The sequence below is a fragment of the Mauremys reevesii genome, linkage group 2, assembly GCF_016161935.1.
Source record: "Mauremys reevesii isolate NIE-2019 linkage group 2, ASM1616193v1, whole genome shotgun sequence".
NCBI lineage: Eukaryota > Metazoa > Chordata > Testudines > Geoemydidae > Mauremys > Mauremys reevesii.
Window position 1 is genome coordinate 39776427 of NC_052624.1, and position 25937 is coordinate 39802363.

At 42.3% G+C, this 25937-nt stretch overlaps 1 protein-coding gene across 3 annotated transcripts in view; it reads right to left on the reverse strand.

Moving 5' to 3' along the window:
* Positions 1-22402, reverse strand: part of LOC120397234 (macrophage mannose receptor 1-like) — a 58150-nt gene extending 35748 nt beyond the window's left edge. For all 3 annotated transcript variants that reach the window (XM_039522935.1, XM_039522936.1, XM_039522934.1), the window contains exons 1-10: positions 22256-22402; positions 19390-19551; positions 18424-18537; positions 15544-15690; positions 14070-14252; positions 12633-12787; positions 10477-10590; positions 8932-9047; positions 2339-2487; positions 1194-1393 (exon numbers count right to left, since the gene is read on the reverse strand). In XM_039522935.1, the coding sequence (XP_039378869.1) occupies positions 1194-1393; positions 2339-2487; positions 8932-9047; positions 10477-10590; positions 12633-12787; positions 14070-14252; positions 15544-15690; positions 18424-18537; positions 19390-19551; positions 22256-22316 (1401 nt within the window). In that variant the 5' untranslated portion in view covers positions 22317-22402. The remainder of the gene's footprint in view (positions 1-1193; positions 1394-2338; positions 2488-8931; positions 9048-10476; positions 10591-12632; positions 12788-14069; positions 14253-15543; positions 15691-18423; positions 18538-19389; positions 19552-22255) is intronic.
* Between the last annotated feature and the right edge of the window lie 3535 nt (positions 22403-25937).

Consider the following 25937-nt stretch of genomic DNA (forward strand, 5'->3'; position numbering starts at 1 on the left):
CCATAGCTGTCACAATTCACAGAGAGGGAAAAGGCTAGTTTGTATAACTTAATAGGAGCTCTGACCACTGAAACTGGTGAAGAAAAATAGAGTGATTATATCTAAATATCCAAGGGGTGTGAAAATCAGGAGATTACTGAGAAATGACTGGAGCAAAACCCAAAGTAATGGGAGCGAAAGGGAGATGTGGATGTAGCACTCTGGCCCTGACTTTAAGCACGTGCTTAAGTGCTTTGCTGGATTGTGGGCCCAGAATGCTCAGCACCTGGCAGGACTGAGCCCATAACTAAGGTTATTTAAGTCTAGGGGAAGAGGTCTCAGCAGCAGGAAAGTATTTGATCTCATAAATGGTAATCCAAATAAATAAATAAGAATTTGAGTGTGATACAATGTAACAGAATTACGTAGTCTCTGAAGAGTAAGAGCTTAATCTCAGCTTTGTTTACTCCTTATGCTTGACCGGGTATACAAGGGGAAGAGTATAAATGACTGCTTGGGAGACAGAGATGGAAGAATGCCTCTGGGAAGCTCTGGCTAGAAAGTCACTGATTCACTTTTGTTTCTGTAAATTACTTTGCTGTCTTGTATATATTATCTTAATATAGTCTTTGGGAGGAATTTTCTATTTTATCTTTTAAGTAAATAGGGAAAGCACTTTTTAAATGTTATTGTTCTATTTGCCTAGGTGCCACCAGATCCCAAACGTGAAACTGAGTTTGTTTGCTATCACATTATGTACTTTGTGCAAAAAGTTTGGAATGGTGCCAGGTTCCTATGTCTATTCATGGAAAATGTTATCTTAACACTGTTGCCAACCCTCATGATTTTATCGTGAGTTCCACACAGTTCAATCAGCTGAGAATCTCAGCTTTCATTTAAAAAGAGAAAAGTATGTTTCAAGCCCTCATGGTTGAGGGGAAAAGCTTGAAAACAATGTAGAAAAGAACCCAATATTTAAAAAACAAAACAAAAAAAACACCTCATGATTTTAAGCCAATATCATGATTTCTTGGAACCCTGACTCATAATTTTCCAATACCTGGTGTTGACAATAGTGTTGCGAAATGGAATCTCTAAAAAGTGTGCATTTTGCTACACAATGCAGGTTAGGGAACAACTGAGAGCAGATTTTAACTTTCAGTGCATGGGATGGACAGTGTGTAGTGAATGAGGCAGGAAAGTTTAGTACTTACTTTGAAGCATGAGCTAATAAAATTGCTTGAATCCCAGCCTTCAGGGCATGTGGGGGCAAGAGTTGTTAGTGGAATCAGAGGATGTGTCACACCCTCAGCCCACTGTTTGCAGAGAAATTTTGCTGTCTTCTCACAACTAAGAACATCCCATAATCCAGCTGCAATTCCAGTTCCGATGGCAACACAGCCTGACTTTCCTCCTTCATGAAAGAAATTTAAAAAACCTAATTGATAATTACATATTTCTCTCAAAGAAATTAAACTTCTGTTTCCATTCCTATTTGAGTTTGTTTTTTATAAGCCAAAGGATGGAAATTCTAATGCAGATGCAAAGTCAGTTGGGTCCAGATTTTTAAAGGTATATAGGCATTGCTGTGCTCAGCATTGCAATACATATCTCACCTAGAAGGCAAAGTCTTATTGTCAAAAGGGATTTAGGCACTTAGGAGCCTAAATTCCATTAATTGTGCCTAAATTCCATTTGAAAGTAAGATTTAGGCTTCTAATCGGTTAGGTGTTGCAACACTGAGTGCAACAATGGCTACATACTTTTAAAAATCTGGGTCTTGGTTCCATGTGTCATAGGAATACACAGAACAGTAGCACAGGTACGTTAACAAATCCCATGAGCCCACCTCTGCCAAACGGTGAGAAAACTCACAAAAGGTGAACATTGATAGTCACTTCTTCCCACCCTAGTGTAACCATTTTTAGTTTAACAATCTATATATTTGCCATTACTTCATTTCTCGACTAAGCACTCTATAGGTCTAATTGTTTGGCCACTTACGTCCAGCACTAATTTTCCCCAGTGTGATGAACTATGTCAACCATTAATGCTGTGATAAAGTTCTGAAAATGTTGAGGCCCCTTCAGCCCCTGCTTAGCATTGTCTCTAGACCTTCAAAGCCCCTGCTTTCACAACTACACAAGACGGGGAGTAGCAGCCCACTAATTTTCATGTGGCTAGCCTGCTCCTTACTCCTCCCTTCCTCCCCTGCAAGAATACAGAAGAGGGCCCATGGCTGAATCCTGTCTAATCCACCAGAGGATGGAGAGTGGAAATTCATGGGAATTTCAATATTCAGTCTTAACACATACTAAAACCACAGACAGCACATATCACACAGCACTGCAGTGCATACCAGGCATTGCTGAATTCCAATGAGAGAACAGAACTGCTTCACCATCGGTCCACTTGAAAGTCCCTGGTTCCTCTACATCTGAAAGACCTATCCAGAAATATTTTTCAGGCCTTAGCCCAATCAGACTAATCAGATAGGCTTGTTCATTTCTGTTAAGGAAAATAACATTTCAGAACTAAGATTTAATCATGGCTTTTTTTTTTTAATGAAATCATTCAGAATGGAAAACTTGATAAAAGAATTAAAAGTTGATAAAATGGTTGGTTTAAATCTATTAATTTATACTTTGAACAAATTCTGCTGCTGACACCAGAAAGGAAGCATGATTGGAGGTTGGACTAGATGACCTCCTGAGGTCCCTTCCAACCCTGAGATTCTATGATAATTATGGCCTATTAATAATTTGGAATGATTCCTTCTCCTCCTGCACAATATAAGACATTATACGTTTGTCTGAGGCCTGGTCTACACTACGCGTTTAAACCAGTTTTAGGAGCGTTAAACCGATTTAACGCCACACCCGTCCACACTAAGAGGCCCCTTATATCGATTTTAATGGCTCTTTAAATCGGTTTCTGTACTCCTCCCCGACGAGAGGCGTAGCGCTAATATCGGGATTAACATATCGGAATAGGGTTAGTGTGGCCGCAAATCGACGGTATTGGCCTCCGGGCGGTATCCCACAGTGCACCACTGTGACCGCTCTGGACAGCATTCTGAACTCTGATGCACTGGCCAGATAAACAGGAAAAGCCCCGCGAACTTTTGAAATTCATTTCCTGCTTCCCCAGCGTGGAGAGCTCATCAGCACAGGTGACCACGCACAGCTCATCTGCACAGGTAACAATGCAGTCTCCTGAGAATCGAAAAAGAGCCCCAGCATGGACTGCACGGGAGGTACTGGATCTGATCGCTATATGGGGAGAGGATTCAGTGCTAACAGAACTGCGTTCCAAAAGACGAAATGAAAAAGTATTTGAAAGAATTTCAAGGTCTATAACGGATAAAGGCCACAGCAGGGACTCACTGCAGTGCAGAGTGAAAGTTAAGGAGCTCAGACAAGCCTACCAGAAAACCAAAGAAGTAAACGGAAGGTCCGGTGCAGGGCCAAAAACATGCCGCTTCTACGCTGAGCTGCATGCAATTTTAGGGGGCTGCGCCACAAGTTCCCCACCCCTGTCCGTGGATTCCGAGGTGGGGGTTGTAATCTCTGCCATGGCTGAGGATTATGTGGACGGGGAAGATGATGATGAAGAAGAGGAGGACGAACTAGCAGAGAGCACACAGCACTCCGTGAGCCCCAACAGCCAGGAGCTTTTTCTCACCCTGACGGAATTACCCTCCCAAGCCACTACCCCAGACAATGAAGCCATGGAAGGGACCTCTGGTGAGTGTACCTTTGCAAATATCAAACATTGTTTTTTAAGCAAGCGTTTTTTAATGATTGATTTGCCCTGAGGACTTGGGATGCATTCGCAGACAGTAAAGTTACTTAGAAAAGTTTGTTAACATGTCTGGGGATTGAGCGGAAATCCTCCAGGGACATCTCGATGAAGCGCTCCTGTAGGTACTCCAGAAGCCTTTGCAGAAGGTTTCTGGGCAAGGCAGCCTTGTTCCATCCACCATGGTAGGACACTTTACCACGCCATGCATGTAGCAAGTAATCAGGTATCATTGCATGGCAAAGCATAGCTGCGTATGGTCCCGGTGATTGCTGGCATTCAAGAAGCATCCGTTCTTTATCTCGCTGTGTTATCCTCAGCAAAGTGATATCGTTCAGGGTAACCTGGCTGAAAATCAGGAATTTGAGTAAGGGGGATGGCCATTTTCCTACTGGGTTCGTGGACTGCAGCAGCTTAAAAAAAAATCCTTTCCTGCACTTAGCCAAGCGGGGGGAGAGGTGGAGTGAAATGCCGATGATCTTTTTCGCGTTTGCTCAGCGGGGATCTTCCCAGCTACCAGCCATGCGGTGGTGGGGGGGAAGGGTGGTGATTAGCAGGGAGCTAGCATGGTATTAGCCATGCGTTGGGGGGAGGGGTAAATCACTGCAGAAGCCGAAAGACAGTGGCTTACCATGGCCGCATGCAAGCTGAATTCTGATGCCCGGACCTGTGTCTGTGAGATCTGTAACCCCAGAGCTGCAGGCACTCAGTATTAAGATGAAAAATGCGACCTTGTAGGGAAATCACATGTGCTATGTAAGGTGAATAGTGCTGTTCACTGTGAAAGAGTATAACCATTGTTCTGTAAAATGTATCTTTTTAAATACTTCTCTCCCTCATGCAGCTGCAAATTTTTCAAGCCTCCCTACTCCATCCCAAAGGCTAGCCCAGATAAGGCGGAGGAAAAAGAAGACGCGAGATGAAATGTTCTCGGATATTATGGAAGTTACACGCAAGGAAAGAGCTCATCTGAATGAGTGGAAGGAGGCGGTATCAAATTACAGGAAAGATGCCAGTGAATGTGAGGACAGGAGGGACACCCGAGATGAGAGGTGGCGGCAGGAAGACCGGCAGGAAAATCAGAGGTGGCGGCAGGAAGATCAGCGGTGGCGGGATGCAACTCTGGGGCTGCTGCGTGATCAAACTGACATGCTCCGGCGTCTGGTGGAGCTTCAGGAATGGCAGCAGGATCACAGAGTGCCGCTGCAGCCCCTGTATAACCACCCTCACCCCTCACCATGTTCCACATCCTCCTCACCCAGACGTGTAAGAACGCATGGGGGGAGGCTCCGTGCACCCGCCCACTCCACCCCCGTGGACAGCCCAACCAGAAGGCTGTCATTAATGTGAAATTATTTTAGTGGCCTTCTCCATCCCTCCTATCCTCCTCCCAAACCACACCCTTACTTCTCTCCCTCTTTTTATAATGAATTAATAAAGAATTCATGATTTTTAAACTATAGTGACTTTATTTGCATAAGTAAGCTGTACTCGAAGGGGGAGGGTGAGTTGCTTACAGGGAATGAGTCAATCAAGGGGGGGGTGGGTGTTCATTAACAAACACAGCAGTCACAGTGTACCCTGGCCATTGATGAAGCTCGTTTTCAAAGCTTCTCTGGTGCACATCACTTCCTGGTGTGCTCTTCTAATCTCCCTGGTGTCTGGCTGCGCATAATCAGCAGCCAGGTGATTTGCCTCAGCCTCCCACCCCGCCATAAAGGTCTCCCCCTTACTCTCACAGAGATTGTGGAGAACACAGCAAGCAGCAATAACATAGGGGACATTGGTTTGGCTGAGGTCTGAGTGAGTCAGCAATGTGCGCCAGCGCGCCTTTAAACGGCCAAATGCACATTCCACCACCATTCTGCACTTGCTCAGCCTGTAATTGAACAGATCCTGACCACTGTCCAGGCTGCCTGTGTATGGCTTCATGAGCCATGGCATCAAGGGGTAGGCTGGGTCCCCCAGGATAACGACAGGCATTTCAACATCCCCAACTGTTATTTTCTGGTCTGGGAAGTAATTCCCTTGCTGCAGCCGTTTAAACAGAGTAGTGCTTCTGAAGACGCGAGCGTCATGAACCCTCCCTGGCCATCCCACGTGGATGTTGGTGAAACGTCCCTTGTGATCCACCAGTGCTTGCAGCACCATTGAAAAGTACCCCTTCCGGTTTACGTACTGGGTGCCCTGGTGCTCCGGTGCCAAGATAGGGATATGGGTTCCATCTATCGCCCCCCCACAGTTAGGGAATCCCAGTGCAGCAAAGCCATCCACTATGGCCTGCACATTTCCCAGAGTCACAACCTTTCGTAGCAGCAGCTTAGTGATTGCTTTGGCTACTTGCATCACAGCAGCCCCCACAGTAGATTTTCCAACTCCAAATTGATTCCCGACTGACCAGTAGCTGTCTGGCATTGCAAGCTTCCACAGGGCTATCGCCACTCGCTTCTCTACTGTGAGGGCTGCTCTCATCTTGGTATTATGGCGTTTCAGGGCAGGGGCAAGCAAGTCACAAAGTTCCATGAAAATGCCCTTACGCATGCGAAAGTTTCGCAGCCACTGGGAATCGTCCCACACCTGCAACACAATGCGGTCCCACCAGTCAGTGCTTGTTTCCCAGGCCCAAAATCAGCGTTCAATGGATAGAATCTGCCCCATTACCATCAGGATCTCCAAAGCGCAGGGGCCCACGGTTTGAGAGAATTCTGTGTCTACATCCTCATCACTGTCATTGACGCGCTGCCGTATCCGCCTCCTCCTCGCCTTGGTTTGAAGGTCCTGGTTCACCATATACTGCACGAGAGTGCGTGAGGTGTTTAAAACATCCACGATTGCAGTATTGAGCTGAGCAGGGTCCATGCTTGCTGTGTTATGGCGTCTGCACAGTTCACAAAGCAAAAAAGGCGCGAAACGGTTGTCTGCTGCTTTCAGGGAGGGAGGGGTGAGGCTGTACCCAGAACCACCCGCGACAATGATTTTTGCCCCATCAGGCACTGGGAACTCAACCCAGAATTCCAAGGGGCGGGGGAGACTGCGGGAACTATGGGATAGCTACGGAATAGCTACCCACAGTGCAACGCTCCAGAAATCGACGCTAGCCTCGGACCGTGGACGCACACCACCGAATTAATGTGCTTAGTGTGGCTGCGTGCACTCGATTTTATACAATCTGTTTTACTAAACCGATTTCTGTAAATTCGGAATAATCCCGTAGTGTAGACGTACCCTGAGAGTTAAAAGGGAGAAGGCAGAGGCAGATCCTAGTTTGGTCATGGTGGAGCTGCTGTCTATTAGCTCCTTATATGTTGCATTTTGTTTTGTTGTTTAAATTTTGAGGCTATCACTGCCTTAGGAAACAGAGGGCCATATGCTAAGAGAGACCCCACAAACCTTTATCCTCTGATTTTTAATAAAGGAATGTGATAGGCTGGACTATGTCCAGAGGTCCTCTGCTGGAGGCCTCGCAGGCCTGCCTCACTCTGCCTCAGAAAAGAGAAGAGGAGAAGCCCTCCAGGTGGCCTAGAATGGCTATAGGGGAAGCAGCCAATCAGAGGGGTGGATGGAGCATCGTATAAAAAGAAGGACCAGAGACAAAGCAGTCAGTTGCTGCCTGGAGCTAGAAGAGAGAGAACCAGGTTTGTGGCCAGCTGGAAGAACAGCAGGACCACAGACAGCTGAGTTATGGCAGGGCTGAGCCCACGGAGGGGTGCTGAAGACCAGGGGAGTTAAGAAGGAACTCCTGGATGGCTGAGGGGACCAAGCAAGGACTGAGCCCAAAACTTAGCTAGACTAAGCAAGGGTACCACAATGGGCCCTGTTGATCTAGTTAAAGACTAAGCGGGATGGGGGTGGGGTTGCTGCCGAAAAGGACGTACCAATGGAGGGTACCTTGTTGGGCCCTGTTGAGCTGGTATAGAGGGCAGTGCCTCCAGGGAGGAAGTTGTGGTGGAAAGTAAACACTGTATATCTCAGAAGGGGTTTGTTCGTGCTGTTCCATCTATAGACAGTGTTTGAGATTCGGCCAGAGGGCTGAGTCATTGAAGACCCTCCAAAGAAACCACTGGCCGGGGGGGCGTTGCTTGTGAGAGGTGGGTGCCACCTCATTCCAAGAACTAAGAAACAGTAGGCTCACACCTGACCACAAGGGGGCACTCACGAGAGGTGGGTGCTGACCCTGTTACAAAGAACTATTACTAAAAAAATATTTTTCCCCTGATATTTTTGCTCAAATATTTCACCTCAAGGATATATAAACTAATTAAACTAATAGTTTAAAGAAAGATTTATAACTATTACAATCTGTCAATTAAAATTAAAATGATAAACCATTAAAAGTCATTAGAATCCATCAACACAAGGTGTTCCACATTTTGGTCATTTGTCACACATTCTGATGGCTCATGTCACATACTGGCAGTTTTGAATACTGAAAGATGTGTGCACTACATTTCCCTCACAAGCCAAATCTGGACCAATAAGCATAGTTTACATATGCTTGGACTGAGCAGTGAGAAGAGATGAAGGAAAGAAAACCTGGAAACAAGAAAGAAAACATTATTTGAAAATCCTGGATAAGAGTAAGGAAAGATTTCTGAAATGATATAGCATCCCAACAAGTATGGAGATGCACAGAAGTAGATGTATGCATGAAAGCAGTATGAAAGAATGGCCAAACCAAATTTAAACCACTGTATTCATCTCAATAAACCAAATCAAAATATAAACTTGAAAGTTAAAATCCAATCCCAGAAGTGTCTCTTCTTTGCAAGTGAGGTCATAATGGAGCTGTAGGATATGGTTAATATCAGAAACAGAACATCAAAAGTCAGAATGAGACCTGGAAGGAAAAAGAAGCAAATGAATAAATAATAAAGCCTTCCTATAACCAGGAAATGGAAAAGAACATAAGAATCCATTTAGCCCATGAGGAACCATCTCTGCAAATCTAATTTTATCTGGGAAGCACTCAGATACTACCACGACAGAGACTATAGAAAACCCCAAGGCACATAGGCATTCATTTTCTCTGTGGAGATCCTTTGTATTTGGCTCAGCACTAGAAAAGTTCTAGAGTATTTTAAAATTTAAAACTTTCAAAGCTTTTCCTGTCATCAGCACAAATTTAAAAGTAGAAAAAAATATTTTTCATACCTGTCTTCCACAGTAGCTAGGTAACCATTGCTCCTTTCACATGTCTTATTTGCTTCTGAGAGTGTTACAGATGTGTGTCCAACCAAATAACAGTGAATACCATGTCTTTTCCAGCCCTGTAACAAACATGATGTAAACACATGAGTTCTTGACAGATTAACATATTGATTCTGTTCTGCCCTTTAACATATAAATACATATTAAAGTGAAATCGACTGAATTGATTGAGAAAACAAAAGAGACTGTGATCACCACAGATAGGCAGGGCTGTTCTTTAACAAAAGGAAGCTCCCTGCCTCTACAGAGATCAGTATTGTTGTTACTCAGGGGATCATGCTGGGAGGTCTGCCGGGGCAGCTCGCACCTAATAAAGGTAATAAAAAGGGTAATAATTGGAGATATACCAATCTCCTAGAACTGGAAGGGACCTCAAAAGGTTGAGTCCAGCCCCCTACCTTCACTAGCAGGACCAATTTTTGCCCCAGATCCCTGAGTGGCCTCCTCAAGAAATGAACTCACAACCCTGGATTTAGCAAGCGAATGCTCAAACCACTGAGCTATCCCTCCTCTGACCCATCTTTTCCTCCTCTTATGTTGGTATGATTTTCCTGGAGTGGAAGATTATCTTTCCTGATCAGGATGGCCTTACACTGATTTGCAGGCTTGGTTACGCACATGGCAAAAGAACAAAACACTGACTTTGCTCAGCTCAGAGGGAAATTATGTCTATGTAGCTCAAGAATTGTGGCCTCTAAAACCTTGAAATACAAAAACGATTTAAATTATTCAAATATATTGAAATATAACCAGAGCTACAAATATTGGACTAAAGTGGCTCTTCAGAATTCAAAGAAGGACCCCTTGTGATCCACCTTAGGCTTGTTACTCCTGAGTCTACTACAGAGGCTTACCCCAAACCAGCATAGAGTAAACAAGTGGATTTCTGGGCAGGTGAGACTTGCTAAGTTTGCTGACTAGGAACCATATCACCGGTTGGGGATGTTCAAAGTCCAGCCAGGCAGCCCACAAGTAAGGAATCTGAACCAGAAGAGTTGGGAGCCTGGGACGGGAGATTCTTCTCTGCTTTGAATTGATTTCCTTTTCTTATTAGTTGCTGATGCTAAAGACTATGAAGAGACAGAATATCTGAGACTTGAGACAGAGAGGCCTGTGGTGAGTGCTATGTTTGTTATTTCATTGGGTTAAGAGCCTTAAATAAACACAGAATGTTGTGAAGACTTTCTGTTAACCAAAATGGTCTATGTATATCTATTACTGAGAGGGAAGCCGGACTCCATTATAAAGAAGAGGGAGGAGATGGAAGCATTCATATAAATGAAAAATGAATTCAGAGTAGATTTGCATCTGAAAAAGAATGATAATAAAAACCGTACATACATGAGCAGCTTGCTAAGGGAAAAAAACACCAGGCTCCTTCAAAAGCAGTTACTAAATAGATGGAAGAGACAAAGTACTTTAAAGAGCATGAAACCCAATAGGCTAAATGACCTTTATAGATCCCCATATAATCAATTTCACACTTACTCTCTGGCAGCCTGGATCGATGATCTCCACTTCCCTGGAAGTTTGTGGTAAAGGTGTCCTTTTGCAGATATAACCAAGTTTCTTTTCACAAACATTAGCTGCCCAATATCCATCCTGAACATGACGGGGGAGAGAAAAGAATGTCCAGGAAGAAGGACGCATAATCTTTAGAAAACTGCTAATTTCCTCTCTCCTTGCTCATGCTCATTTTTAATCTGTTGCATGAATTGGTTGATAAATATAGATTGCATCAAAAAGTGATGTGCCAGATTCATCACAGCGTTACTCCAGTTCTACACTACTGTAACTCCAGTGAAAGGAGTAGAACTGGAGTAATGCAGGCTTAAATGTGTCCCCATAAGTATGATGATGTCACACTTATGAATAGGAGACTTGTTGAAAGCCAGTGAATTTTGTGAGAGAGAAAGTGAAAAACACACTAAAAATAAATCATAATGTCCCACAAAATGTTAATTAATTTTGATGTTAGACATTTCTCTTTAATTATTTATTATATTATATAAAAGAGACCTAAGAGCTATCTGCCATTAGATCTTTGCTGAGAAACAGTCAACTTGAAATGATTTTTGTTTTTATTTATGGTGGTTTGAGGTGTTTTGTGACCTTCCATTTATTTATTTTTAACAAATCTAGCTATGTTTGCATACTGCCCTGCATGAATGAGGAAACTGGGAGGACCAAGAAGTAGATGAAGCCATAGCTCCCTCCTCCCTCAAGACAGCTAGTCAGGCTCAAGCAAGGAGAGTAAGCCGCACCCTGAGCAAGAGGGAAAGAGGGGAAGATTGGGGACTGAGTTACAGTTCCTTCCCAGCGTGCGTCTACATGCTGCCTTTTACACAGGCTGAACCTAGATGCTCAGTTTAGCCCATCTGTGCACCACGGGGGACAATCCCTGAGGGGCCGGATCCGGCCCATGGGCCGTGGTTTGCCCACCCCTGGTTTAGCCCATGCAGAGTGTCATACAGTGAGTTAGAGTCAGAACTAGGTTTAAAATGGAATCATAGAATTGGAAGGGACTTCAGGAGGTCATCTAGTCCAACCCCTTGCTCAAAGCAGGACCAATCCCCAGATTTTTACCCCAGTTCCCCAAATGGCCCCCTTAAGGATTGAACTCACAACCCTGGGTTCACCAGGTCAATGCTCAACTCACTGAGCTGTCCCTCCCCCCACACGCATGCCCTCGTCCATGCTTAATCCATTAGACCACAGTGCCCACTATGTAAACTACTTAATTTTTCTGTTCTTCAGTAGCTCTGTTCTTCCCCCCATTTAATGGTGGGAGGGGATTAACATTTACCATTGAGAGAAACAAAAAAATATCCAGGGCCGAGCTAGTAGTGACACCTAAATTGCCTAATACTTCTCATTATAAGACCCTGCTTTCATTTGCTTATAATTTGCCAAACTTTAACCGTTTGAGATTAAATTTTCCCTGAAGCTGAACTTTTCTTTTGAACGTTTCAACAAAAACAGTTCAGCTGCCTCTCAGAACAAGGTTAGATAAAAAGAGGTTGTTTTGCCCATGTTAAAAAAAAAATCTTATAATCATTTACTCCAAAAGCTTCATGCTTTGGAGCAGCAGTATTGCCAACCTGAGATGCTCAGTAATCACGAATGAGGAGTTCTTTAGGAGATATGAAATGCTAAAAGACATTAGGAAAATATTACTCCTTCACTTTTGATCTCACACATCTTATAAATGCCCTGTCTGATTAGTCCCAAACTTATATGAAAACTTACTTTAGGCTGAGATCTGGCACGTGAAATTTCAAGTGGTTTCGTGTGTTTTTGGTAAGGTTATGGAGAAGAGAGGTATGTGAACGTTTCAGAATCAGGCTTATAATGAATGGCAGTTTCAGCCTGATCTATGTATTGATTAGCATCACTAAAAGGCACAAATTCTTAACAGTGAGAGTAAATTAACCCTTGGAACAATTTACCCAGGGTCATGGTGGATTCTCCAGCAGCCACATTTTTAAATCATGATTCAATATTTTTCTAAACGAGCTGCTCTAGAATTATTTAGGGAAAAATTCTATGGCTTGTGCTATACAGGAGGTCAGACTAGATGATCACAGCTGTCCCTTCTGGCCTTCAAATCTATAGAGCTATGAAAAATAATTGGATTATTTTACCTGTCCCTTCATAACAACACAATCTTCTTGTCTCTTTACATAGCTGGGTTGACCGCGTAGCCATTTAATATATGTCACAGGAGTCCCATCACTCCATTCAAAATACATTTGAATCTTAAGGGCATTCAGTCCAATCCACAGCTCTTCTGTTGGCTCTAACATAAAAGCAGTTGGTGTGTTAATGATGTTTTTACAGGTAACAGAGTACATTTCCATGTCTGGAATGAGATTTCAGTCATGGATTTTGGGATATAGCACTAAGAGAATTATGGTAAGTCTTTCTCCTTTAGCAAAAATGCCGGTTGCTCCTTCACATCCCTCTCTGCTGTGAGGGGTAAGCTGGCCTACATTTTAACATGGCTAAGTTTTAGACTCACTCAAAAAGTCTTGCCTTTAACAAAGGGACATATGCCCTTTGCAATGGCAGAGGAGGGATACAAACAATTTTTGACAAACTTTATTGATAACAAAGCAACAAAATAAAGGCAGAAATATGCTGGTTTGTGCCTGGTTCTGTCTTCTGTCAGCAGTGGGCTTAGAGGTGCTGAGATTGAGCAATAGCATCCCTCTTAACAACAGAGGGCTGCCATTGAGTGGAAAACTGCGGAACCAGACCAGCTATCCCACAATTCAGCACCAGTTGTGGTGGTTGGCCTGTCACATATTTGATGAAGTTCTATGTACCTTGTTCACCTTTTTGACTTCTCTTTATAAAAGAAAAATAAATTTTCCTCATTATGGTTCACAAGAAAAAAAATACATTTACAAAATGTTGGCAGCCCAAAAACTCTTTGGAGATACCTCAGCCTGACTGTCCCCTGCAGGTCTATGAAACAAACAGGAGAAGGAACTTGGTGGTTTCTTAGAGAGAGAGAGGAAGCTGAAATAACTTATGCTGACACCAACCACAATAGCCCATATTTTGTTTGTACAAAGTAGCAGAGTTGTTTTTTTCCCCAACTGTTCTTCACTAGGGCCCCAATGCAGCAATGCATTTAAGCATATGCTCAACTTTAAGCATGAGTAGTTCCATCAATTTTAATGGGACTCCTCCAATGCTTAAAGTTAAGCACATGCTCGAATGTTGGCTTGAGGCTTCGTCACTGCAGAACTCATCATGCTCCAATGCATGGGACTGGGGTTGGAGGCACAAGATTCACCCCCTTTATGTACTAAGAAAGCAGGTTGGCACACACAAGCTGGGCCTCAGGGGCAATAGAATTTTTCCTTTCCTACTGTACAACTTTTACTTAGTTGTACTTAGATTTTTACTTCATAAGTCAACAAAAAATATTCTTCTGTGTTTATGCAAAAAACACCTCTTAAGTCTGATCTATTCTTTGGCTATAAATGTTAGCGGTAGCGTTCAAAATAAAAAACAGCTAACTGTTCATTATAAATACTGCAGACAAAACAGTTGCCTGTAGAAATACTTACGGTAGCCAAGCTGAGAAACAATAAAGCTGTTCTCTGCAATATTATGCATACTCGCCAAATTTCCATCTTGGTTCTTACATGAAGTCAAAGCTTCTTTCCATACTTTGGGCTCTCTGTGAATCATGTAACAGTGACCTGAGTATGGTAGCCACCCATCTGGGCATTTAATAGGCCCCAAGTGATCTAAAATAAAAATAAAAAATGTTTTAGAGCAGTGTAAAAGGGAACAACGTAAATGAGACTGGTAGTATTTTTTGTTATTGTGCATAAAATACAGGAGATCTAGCTGACTATAGGTGAAATTTGAGGTCAGAAATTCAAGAACATTCTAGTAAGAATTGAAATATGACAAATTTTAAATATGTTAAATGTGAATATAAATAAAATATGGTTCTTTATCATTTAAACATCTAAATATCATAAAATACCCAGACTTGGACAGAGCTACCCAGACTTGTCACATAGTGCAGCTCCCTAGAAATTTCAGCTATTGACATTCATGGTCTAAATCTCTAGTAACTGCTTATCAGTAACAGAAATAATTTTGTAAACTATTGCAACTAATTGTCTCGTCTTTAAATTGTCACCTTTTTACATTGGGCCACTAAGGTGACTAAATACAGGTTTCAGACCCTAATTTTTGGTCCCCTTTTTAAAATATCTTGACCCATTTCCTTTTCATGTTATTATTGTCAGTTAAAATATTCTTTAAAAAAATCTCTCTCTAGTTTAATAAGTTTGTCACTGAGCATTTACAGCAGCTTTCAAAGCATCCCTGGGAAACAGCCTACTGAAGATCACTTCTAGGTATAGTATGTGACTGCTACTAACTTGTCATTTCTATGCTTTAGGTCAAAGGCAGCCTGCAGTCTAAATGTAGTCCAAGGAAATGTAAAATGTAGCCTATGGCTGCTTTTTAATACAGAGACATGGATAATGAAAACTAGTGCTCCTGCTGTCCTGCTCAGATGGACATGAAGCGTTGCATGCTGTAGTCATCACAGACTGACTCTTTGCATTAAAGGTTAGGGTGGCTGTGGTGTGTGCCTGTTGTGCAATTAGGGACATGAAATTACAATTATGGTTTATGCAAATTCGATCCTTGGCTCCTATCAAATTGCCAATATGGCTTTTAGTTGTGTAAAATTTAGCCACTCTGCTTTAGATGAATGGACTAATGGAATTCTTCCCAGAGTCGTTAATAAAGGATAAGGGCAGAATAATGGCCTTTTGTACCAAGCAATATAGAAAATTGTGTGTCTCCACCTGCTTGTGCACAAAGGCATGCACATACACACACGGGTGTTTTTAAAGTATTATTCTTGGCTAAAAAAATAACTTCTACAGTAATTTCATGGTGATCAAAATGCATCTCCTTTTTATCCATTGCACATCTTTGCAGGCTGCAGTTTCTACCAAAAACAAAACAAAACAAAAAAAACCAAATCACCTTTTATTAAATTGACATACTTACCTGAAGGCATATTGAGAGACTCTAAAGTGGAGTTTCCCCTTTTACAAATGTAGCCACGTTTCTGATTACATGCCTGGTTTTCCCATTTAGAAGCTCTTCTGGGATTCAGCATGGCACAGAGTTTACCAGGGGCTGGAATGGGGCTTCCTTTGACAAACATATAAAACAGACTTGCCATGTAATCACTGCAAAAAATCATGTCACCAATGGAAGGAACAATTTTTTGGTGATCTCTCGTGCCTTTATGATTGTTAAACTGACTAGACGTAGAGCGCTATCAGCCACACAGATTAATCAAACTGAAAAAAGTGAATAGATTCTGAGGCCAGAAGGGAACTTTGGGATCATCTAGCCTGACCTCCTGTATAACACACGCCACAGAACTTCCCCAAAATAATTCCTAGAGCAGAGTTTGTAGAAAAACAGCCAATCCTGATTTTAAAAATTTCAGTGACGGAGAATCTACCATCACTCTTGGTAAATTATTCCAATGGTTAATTATTGTCACCATTAAACATTTACTCCTTATTTCCAGTCTGAATTTGTCTGGCTTCAACTTCCAGCCATGGGATTGTGTTATACCTTTCTCTGCTAGACTGAAGAGCTGATTATTAAATGTTTGTTCCCTATATAGATACATACAGACACTCACCCCATAGCCTTCTCTTAGGTAAGCTAAACAGAGTGAGCTCTTTGAATCTATCACTATAAAGCATATTTTCTAATCCTTTAATCATTCTCATGGATCTTTTCTGAACCCCTTCCAATTTATCAACATCATTTCTGAATTGTGGATACCAGGACTGGACACAGTATTCCTGCAAAATTCAAAGGTAAAATAACCTCTGTTCCAAGTCAAGATTCCCATTCATTCATTATGGAGGTGGAGTCGCCCCCAAGTATCGCGTCCAGCTCTTTGTAGAAATGGCAGGTCGTGGAGGCAGTACAGGAGTGGTGGTTTGCTTCCTGCGCTTTGTGGTAGGCACTCTGCAGCTCCTTCACTTTAACCCTGCACTGCAGTGCGTCCTGGTCATGGCCCCTTTCTCTTATGCCCTTGATATCTGCCCGTAGGTATCATAATTCCTACATCTGGAGCACAGCTGGGACTAGACAGCATTCCTTTCTCCCCCCAAACACTAATGAGGTCCAGCACCTCGCCATTGCCCCGTACTGGGGATCGCATGGCACGTGGAGGCATGGTCACCCGGAAAGATGTGCTGAGAGCACTCCACGCCTTGCTGAGCAAACAGGGAGGGGAATTTCAAAATTCCCAGAGAATTTGAAGGGCAGGTCTGACGGTTGGTCACCTGAGGGAAGGGCAGTAGAATTCAAAGTAATGACCAGAGTGGCTAGCACAGGCATTGTGGGACACTTCTGGAAGCTGATCAGAGCACATTAACAGACCATGGCGTCCACACTGGCCCGGTGGCACTCCAGCTGTGGCGCAACAAGCTTTATGCTTCTCGTGGAGGTGGATTACCAGGGGCGCTCCAGCCGTGGAGTCAGGGTGCTCTACATGCCTTGCCAGTGTGGACACCTCGGGAGTTAGGGCACCTGGGACTGAGTTAATGTGCTCTAACTTGCAAGTGTAGTCAAGGCCTAAGTTGACACAAGGTGGCTTATATATCAGAGGGGTAGCCGTGTTAGTCTGGATCTGTAAAAGCAGCAAAGTCTTGTGGCACCTTATAGACTAACAGACGTTTTGGAGCATGAGCTTTTGTGGGTGAATACCCACTTCGTCGGATGCATGAGATGGCTTATGTTGAGGTGGCTTATGTTGACATAACTTTGTAGTGCAGACCTGGCACAAGCTGCAGAGATGTGTCTGCAGAGACCCTGGAGCAATAGCTCTGACTGGTGTGAACTACCCCGTTCATTTCTGTGAGGTGTTAATGCAGACACCCAGTAATGATAATTTAAATGTCAACATTGTTGATTACTTCATTGTACATATCAGAAAGAGTAGAGAGGGAAGGATAGCGCCACACATATTATTGTGAGTGATGTCTTATTTTGGTGCCACAAGCGGGTGGAGTTTGGAAGACAGATCTGCTTTTTTTCCTTTTTCTTTAATCAAAGAGCCAAGCCCAGTGAGCCCAGTGGAGCACATAGGTATTTTCAAGACCTACTGAGGAGAAGCCTAGCAGTTCACATGATCATATTTTGAACATCTGCACAATCCACTATGAGCAGCTGCTCATTTGTCAACTTACATGGCCAGTTTATTTTGTGGAAGCAGCTTGGAAACCATCATGTTCCCCCCTGAATCATACCCTGTCACAAGCATTGGATTATTGATTACAGCAACAAATAAGCTACAAAAGCAGATGAACACATACAAGTTACAATCAAGTTTTCATGGAACTAGCCCTAGAAATAAAAAATAGAAAATATGTAAGCAAGAGTGGGCTTGATTTCTACTGCATTATTCCAGTTACACTGTCATCAAAGGATGCAGTGGTCCCTGTTCTCTAAATAGAATGTGTTGAAGATTTTTGATGAAGCATCAGTTTTACTCTAACGCTATATAATATTGAGAATATGTGAAGAAGATGCAATGCCTTTATTTCCTAAATATTTTGCTGCTTCTGGAAGCTTCAATTTATATTTTTCATTTTTGGATTACATTTTTAGGAAAAATTTGGATCAGATCTGTTTAGTGATTATTAACTCCAAATGATACTCATTTCTATAGACAAGTTCCATGCTTGTAATGATAAAAAATACTGGCATTGAAATCTATAATGTGCGTCAGAGAATTTTACTCTTAAAAATGATGGGGCAGACCATCAGCTAGTGTAAATCAGTGACTTCAGTGGAGCTATACCACATTACACCAACAGAAGATCTATTTTGATTATTATAAACAGATTTACCTACCTGGAGCCCAGTTTAAATATCTGAGAGGACTGCTACCAATCCACTGCCATCCACTGTTAAAATTCAAACTATTAAGTCCAATCCAGAGAGCAGAATCCATATTTTTAGTTATCTCTAAATTACAAAAGAAATTAAATGAAACTTTGAACCAAAAGAAGTAAAACTAAAAATAGGAAATTTACATTTCTCAGACAGAGCCAGTCAATAAAAATATCACTTTTCCAATTAGTAAAATATATAGATGAAAATAGGAACACAATATACATGTGAGCATATATGTGGAAAGGTTACAGAGATTTCTGTAGGAAATAAAAGGAATAAATGAACTTTTCATTTCAGCACAAACATAGCACATGAAAGATTCATTAGCTCTCTTCTGGTCCTGTTCCAAACTGGTGTTTATGATGCCTCCTTCATGACTTTTATAAAGGAGCTTAAATCATTAACTCCACTGGCGTTATTGGAAGTTGACGCATGTAAAATCCACCCCTATTAGGATGAGACTAACGACCTTCATGTATTCTCTTGGAGTTATAAATAATCACTAAATATTACAGGAAACATATAATCTATGGATCAGATTATGGCTACTCCTGATCAGTGGTGGGAGGAAGCAGAGATGTGGAGACCACCTTTGCACCAGGACTTGCTTCTTGGTTTTTTGTGGAATGCAAGATAGGACCAACTATAATGGCCAATGTCACTATGCTCCCCATAGGAAAATGGCCAGTCTTCCTGTACTGCAGGCTAGTGGGTGGGGGGATGTATTTTATCCCTTTAAAGGGTGATGTAAATGCTGCTGCCTCACTGAAAAGGTTTCTCAGACCATTGAGATATATTTAGAATTGACACAAAAACAGAAATATCACTGTGGGTGAAACCCTGGTCCCACTGACATCAATGCGACTGTGACTTTCCATTAACTTCAATGCAGCTTTTTCACTCTTGATTACTTTGTTACTTTACCTCTCAGGTATGTTTGCTCCTGTATCTCTGTGATGCTTAATAATTCTGCGTTCAGTTGCTGGCAGCTTTTCCTTGCTTGGTGCCATGTTAGAGCTGATTGGGAGTTTATCTGGTAGTGGAAACCTGTCAAAGAATCTGTAGTCCAAAATCTTTCAGTGTCACCTGGAAAGGGAAGAAAGATATATAATATTAATTATGATTGGCCCAAATAGACTCTGTTATGCAGTCTGTACTTCTATGGAATGCAAAATCTGTCAGAGTCCATCAATGTATGATATTAATTGTAAAATACCATCAATTCTAAAGCAACAGCAACACTAAAATCAAACCAGGAGTTGAATTCTATTAGTACAATTCTATTTTGTATAGTCTTCTAAACTTCTGAATTTTTTTTTTTGCAGGGAGGGGGGAGAGCTAGGGGTGGGTTGGTATTTTAAATGTGGTTTTGCTCACAAAATCCAAGATAGCCTTAAACATAGGTGAAAGGAGAAGGGTGGGCATTCAGATGAGCTGTCACTCATGCTCACCCAGGCCCACGGTCAATTGCCTCTGACAGCAGAGGAATGGTGGGTTTCAGGGATCTTGAGTTCCATTTCAGACTCTGAAAGTGAGTGTGCTTTAGATATCACAGACTCCTTTGTCCCCAGTCTTGAACCCTCAACCTGCCCCAGTCCTAGTACTGACTCCAAGTCCCAAGCCCATTCTCCTCATCTAGTTAGTCCCAGTCTTCACTCCTCAGGCTACTGGTCCCAGTCCCAATTTCCTTGCTGTACAAGTCCTAGTCTCCCACTCCAGACTCCCTTTACCAGTTTCTTCCAGTCCACATCTCCCTCATCATGCTCCAAGTCTCTCTGCCTAGCTATTCCCAGTTCCCTCCACCATGCCCAGATGTGTCCCCCATATCTCCCCAGTCACCTATCTCCCTGGCCATGCTCTCTGTCCCCACTGGCTCCCAGTGCCAGTCTCCTTCTCCAGATTCCTTGTTTTCCCCTCCCTTGGCTTCTTGTCCCAGTCGGTTTGCCCAGCCAATTCCAGTTATCCCCCATGCAGCCTGGCTCCTCATCAGATCTGTATTCCCTCCCTGCACCTCCTCCCACCTCCAACCAGTTCCAGTTGCCAGTTTCCTTGCCCTGTCAGTCCCACTCTCCCCTGGCTCCTCATTCAATTTCAGTTCACCATCCACTATCTCCCTCTCCACCTGTTTCCTTCCCTGGCTCCCAGGCCTAGCCTCACCCAGCCAATCCCATGCCTCCATCTATGCACTGATCTTCCCCCACAGTCACTCTGTGTGGATGGTGCATGTGCAGTCTGGTCACATTTATGAATTGTGAAACGATGTTACACTAAGGGAATGGTGCATGAGCAGTCTGATCAGCTGTAAGAGTAGCTGAGAGAGGCTCAGATATGCTCTGTGAAGACAGAATCTTCAGAGATATTAGTTACTAAAATATACGTCGTCTCCACGGAATATGTGCCAACTGTGATTTTCCAAAAGCTTATAACTTGACCAAATTCAGACAGATTTCCACAGGAATGGCATAAGCCAGATCCCAGACACAAAGGGTAGCCCCTGCCAATTATACAGTCTCTTCTCCAAAGCATGGGGATGCTCTCCAAAGCCATAGTCATCAGAATTTAATATTGAAAAACAACTTTATTTTCCCTAATTACATTCTCAGAAGTGGCTGAACCAAAAAAATTCAGCCCGCGGAAGATATCCATGAAAAATTTCAGCCCAAACAATTAAAGTTTGGCAAAGTGATAAGCAACTAAAAGGATGGTCTTATAATGGAGAGTGTTGGGCAATCTTAATAATAGGTCAGCCTAACAGCTCAGCCTACAATATGACTTAAGATTTCATATCTAACTAGTGATTTTTGCACACTTGCCCCAATCCAGCCCCTGAAAGTGTTTAAAGTTGGGAGCTCAAAACACAAAGGCACACAAATCATGTCACTTTTAAAAATGTAGGGTCTTTCTATCTATGTGCACGCACACACACACTTTATATGTTTGGGTATGTCTGCACTGCAGTCAAAGAAGTGATTGCAGCTCGGGCAGGCATTCTTGTGGTAGATTAAAGCTAACTAGCACAGCTGAAAATAGTGGCATGGGCTTCAACTCAGGCTGTACACGCTTGCCTGAAACCCTAGGCATGTACTCGTGTTGCTAGTCTGCACTGAAGCCTGGGCGGCCACATCTTCGCTGCTATTTTTACTAGTACTAGCTAGAGTAAAGTTAGAACGTGTATGCCGACCTGAACTGAATTCACACCTCCGATTGCAGTGTAGATGTACCCTTTATCATCTACATCCATTCCTTCATCCATCATGTAAACACACCGACCAGATCAGAAATGAGACTCCAGCCTAATGTGGGGGGGAAGCAATTTCCTGCTCTTGTAGTCTCTTCCTCAAAGAGGGTAGAGACCTGGATAATGCTGCCATGAAGAAATGGCTCCACAAAGCAACTGTCCTAGGGGTGATCACTGCACAAGGGGTGTCATTGCAAGAGAAGGCAGAGAAAGCTATTTACACCTTCTTCCCCCATTGCACACCCATGCAGAGCCATCAATAAGCTGGCCACAACCATTTGCAAGTCATGACATTCAGAATTCCGGTCCTGTCTCCCCCTCTGTACCTGTTTCTGTTACCCTACTAGGCCCTGTGCCTTCCCGTGCATCCTATGTGAATCTGCAACTTTCCCTGAGGCGGGTCCCACACATCACAGCTATAAGCTATAAGGTTACTAACAAAGAAAGAATAGCCAGACTCTACACCAAAAAGTATCAAAATGCCCAAGGAAAAGCATGAAGTGAAGATCTTTAATATCCAATTTTTACAGTGGACACACAGTGGAGACTTACCCAGCAGCTGCAAAGTACTGTGAACAAGAGAGAGGAAAACAAGCAATGTGGAGAATGTCATGGCAAATGTTTCATTCCTTTCTTCCTTTCCACTAAGTGATGAATGGTAATTAGTTGCTGTCAATAAAATCCTTCTGTAAGGAGCCGGCTGGCAGATCCTACTATGTTTCAAAGGGCTGACAGACCAGGGGAAAGCTCTGGGCTCTAAATAAGGAACTATCCTGTCACATGAGGCATTTTGAAATAGCAGGAATTAACAGAGCAAACTTTGCTTTTGTAAGTGAATCGCTCTTTACTGAGGGCAAAGTCTCTTTCCATAGAAATGCAGGTGATAAACAAAGTGGTTACAATTCAGTGCAGTTTCCTGGGACAATGTTGGGTCAGTTGTTGGGTTTCCAGGCCAATGAAATCGCTAAAAGATATTAGGGAGCTAACAGTGTAAAGCCTGCAGCAGAACACAGATAAAAGCTCAGCCTCTACATTTAAACTGTACACCTCAGACAGATAGTGAGAGTAGACAACACTTCCAGTATTCCAGTAACATTGGTACAGCTCACATTTCACCTGTCTGGAAGGTAAGGAATTAACTTTACAGCATTATTCAGTTAAAATCTCCCGGCAGGACAAGCAGAATTTTAATTCCGAAAACAAAGATTGCTGAATTAGGATTGCCAGATGTGCCAGCCTCAGCATACACATTTTGGGTATCTGGCCAAAAGGTATCTCAGGAACAGTGCATTTCAAAGGTAATTTCTAGCTTTCCTGTGTAGAGACTAGACAACTGTCGTACACCATTTCCAAGGGCCTTCTTCAAGAAAGGTCATGACATTTATCTAAATACCTGCAGTGGGAATATTCAACAGTTCTGTACATTATATTGTTGAACTGGTGAATATTACCACCGCATTTCTGGAGGTAGAGATAGAAGGGGTGAGTCTGACTGTACAGGCCAATCCCGCTCCCATAGTACGTGTGAGGACTGGACTTTGTACCAGAATACTTTTGTCAGACAAAACTACAGTCTTGTCTACACAGTGGAATTTACTGACATGGCATTTCACCGGTATAAGCATATTAAACTAAATCGGAAAAAGGAACTATTCTAGAATCAGTGTCCACCTGCGGTGTTATATAATGATACTGGCATAGTTATGTCAGTTAATTTCTCCATCTAGACAGATCCCACCAGTTTCTTTCCTTTCACTGAAGTTAAGAGAAGTTGGGACATGAAATTATAAAACATGTGTGAGGTGAAATAACCACCTCAAGCACAATAATATATTTATTCAGAATCTGAAGGGAAGCTGTGACAGCAGGAAAACTCATCAATCTCTGCTATTATTACAATGGAGATGCCTAAATACAAAGAATTAGTCAACCCGCCTGATTTGGCTACACAGCAGAAAACTCAAAGGGAAAGGCAGATCCTTAAGCAAGTCTGCAAGACCAAAATAAAAAAGAGGAATTGAATGAATCACTGAATAATAAAATTCTATAGAAGCTTAATATACAGATAGTAGGAAATTAAGGACAAAGCCGGTAGAATTTTGCCTTTTGAAATTATGACAAAATAGGTAACAGTAACGAAAAGCAAAGCAAATATAATCCTTCCCCTCAACAATATCACCAGCATTCTCTAGAGTATCTGTTTTGTCCAAGATTTTTCATGTTCTGTTGTTAATTTTGCCTGGAGAGAACAAATGCTTTTTTTTCCCCTTGGCTTCAATCAGTACCTTTGTATTTATTAAGATGGGAGCTCATAGAATTGCAGCATGACAGCATCCTCAAAACCATATGGTGGTTTTGTTTTTTTTAAATCAATCATTGTCATTGGTATTAATTAGTACTACTTAATATTTACATTGTGGCAACACCTACAGGCTTCAATCAGGTTGAGCCCCACTGTGCAAGGAACTGACACATACACAAAAGTGACAGTCCCTGCCCCCCAAAATTTCCAGTCACCAAGATTTATAATATCTTCCAGACATAGCTAATGAAAAGAGAACTTTTGCTCAACTATATGGGTGTACACATTGTCAGAATATCATTTTGGTATATATTGTAGCATAGCAAATATTAGAATATTTTGTGATTCTAATTATATTACACCTGGGAATACTTTTAAAATATATATTCCAAGCGTGTACAAGGCATTTCTATTCTACTGAATGGCTACACCACTGAAAAGGAATATGCTTTGTAGGGTCTTATTGATGGTTCTATCTCTACTCATTGCTACACTCCACAGACGCTGAGTAATATTCAGTGGTATAAATTAAAGTTTGTCTTCTAAAGAAAGGAATATAGACTACAAAGTCAATGTGTAATTTTATGCAAAGACTAGTTTGGCTCATGGACACCCTGAAAATGTTCCTGCAAGAAATACATATAATCCTGAATCTCACTATTTAAGACATTTTAAAACCAAAGAAGGAGTTGTAATGTTTTTCTCATTTTTTAATGTTAATTAGTCCCATTTGAAATCATGTAGACCATTTAAACCACTAGTTCCCTAAAACTGCTTGTAAAGTAGAATACTAACTCTTCCTATCTGAATAAATTGCTTTGTATCTGCTACCATCACAGCAGCATCCTGCAGTACCAGTCCCCGACCACTCAGACATGCATTAGCCCCAGGACACATGTCATCAGCAAGATTATCCCATTTACTTCACTGGACTGATGCAAGTCCTGCCAGATCATCTACCAGCTCAACAAGACTTTACTGGTTGCATATTTGTTGACTGTGTCACTTTCTAATGGCACCACAGTAAGACTAGGACAAAATTCTTGTATGACATAGGTAAGCTGGTAATCATTGATTTTAATGTTAGGTGACTGATTGAAGGAAATAAATTACATTACTATTAGTAGTAGAATTATTAAACATTTATATTGTGTAGCATCTAAATGCCACAACCAGGCTGGGCTCTATTATGCTAGATAAGACATAGCAGGTAGATGACACAGCCAGAGAGAGGTGAAACAGGGTAAAAAAATAAATACAGTAATAGGATGTGCACAATTCCTTGGCCGGTCATGTCATGATCATAGCTCTCCACTTGCCAAGCCACATTTGGCTCCTGTGTACCAGGAAAGGGAATTGTTATGAGGGCAGGAGACTCCATGCCAAAAAGATGCCAGTTCCCTGCCCTAATTTTAAAGGATTTGCTAACCTTCCTTAACTGACAGTTTTGAATTAGCCCAAACATTAAAGAACGACCAGTCTATACTATATGTGGTCTTATACTGCCCCCTTCGCTGTAGTATCCAAGCAGCTTCCAATCGCACATTCAACAACTGTCACATGTAGTTCATTCCCTCTCGTCCTCTCTCCAAGAGAAGAATTGTGTGTGTAGGGTTTTGTTTTTGTAGTGGGTTTATTGTTTTATATTAGAGAAGGTCAAAGAAGTGCACTCTGTACTTGGAGCAGAAGGCGGAGAGCTTTATGATGGTCCTTAGTTCTGGGGGGGCGGGGAGAAGAGGAAAGTTCCTTCCGTTGTCTTGGACTGGCTGACAAGAAAGTTCTGTCTCCTACCCAGCTGAACTTTAAACCCTTATTGTAGAAAGTTCCATTGTCTGAGGAGTGGAATTGTCTACTATGGTCTTTGCCCTAGACAGGGCCGGCTTTACGCCGATTCTCCAGAATAAGGCTCCATACCAAAGAGGGCCCCACGCC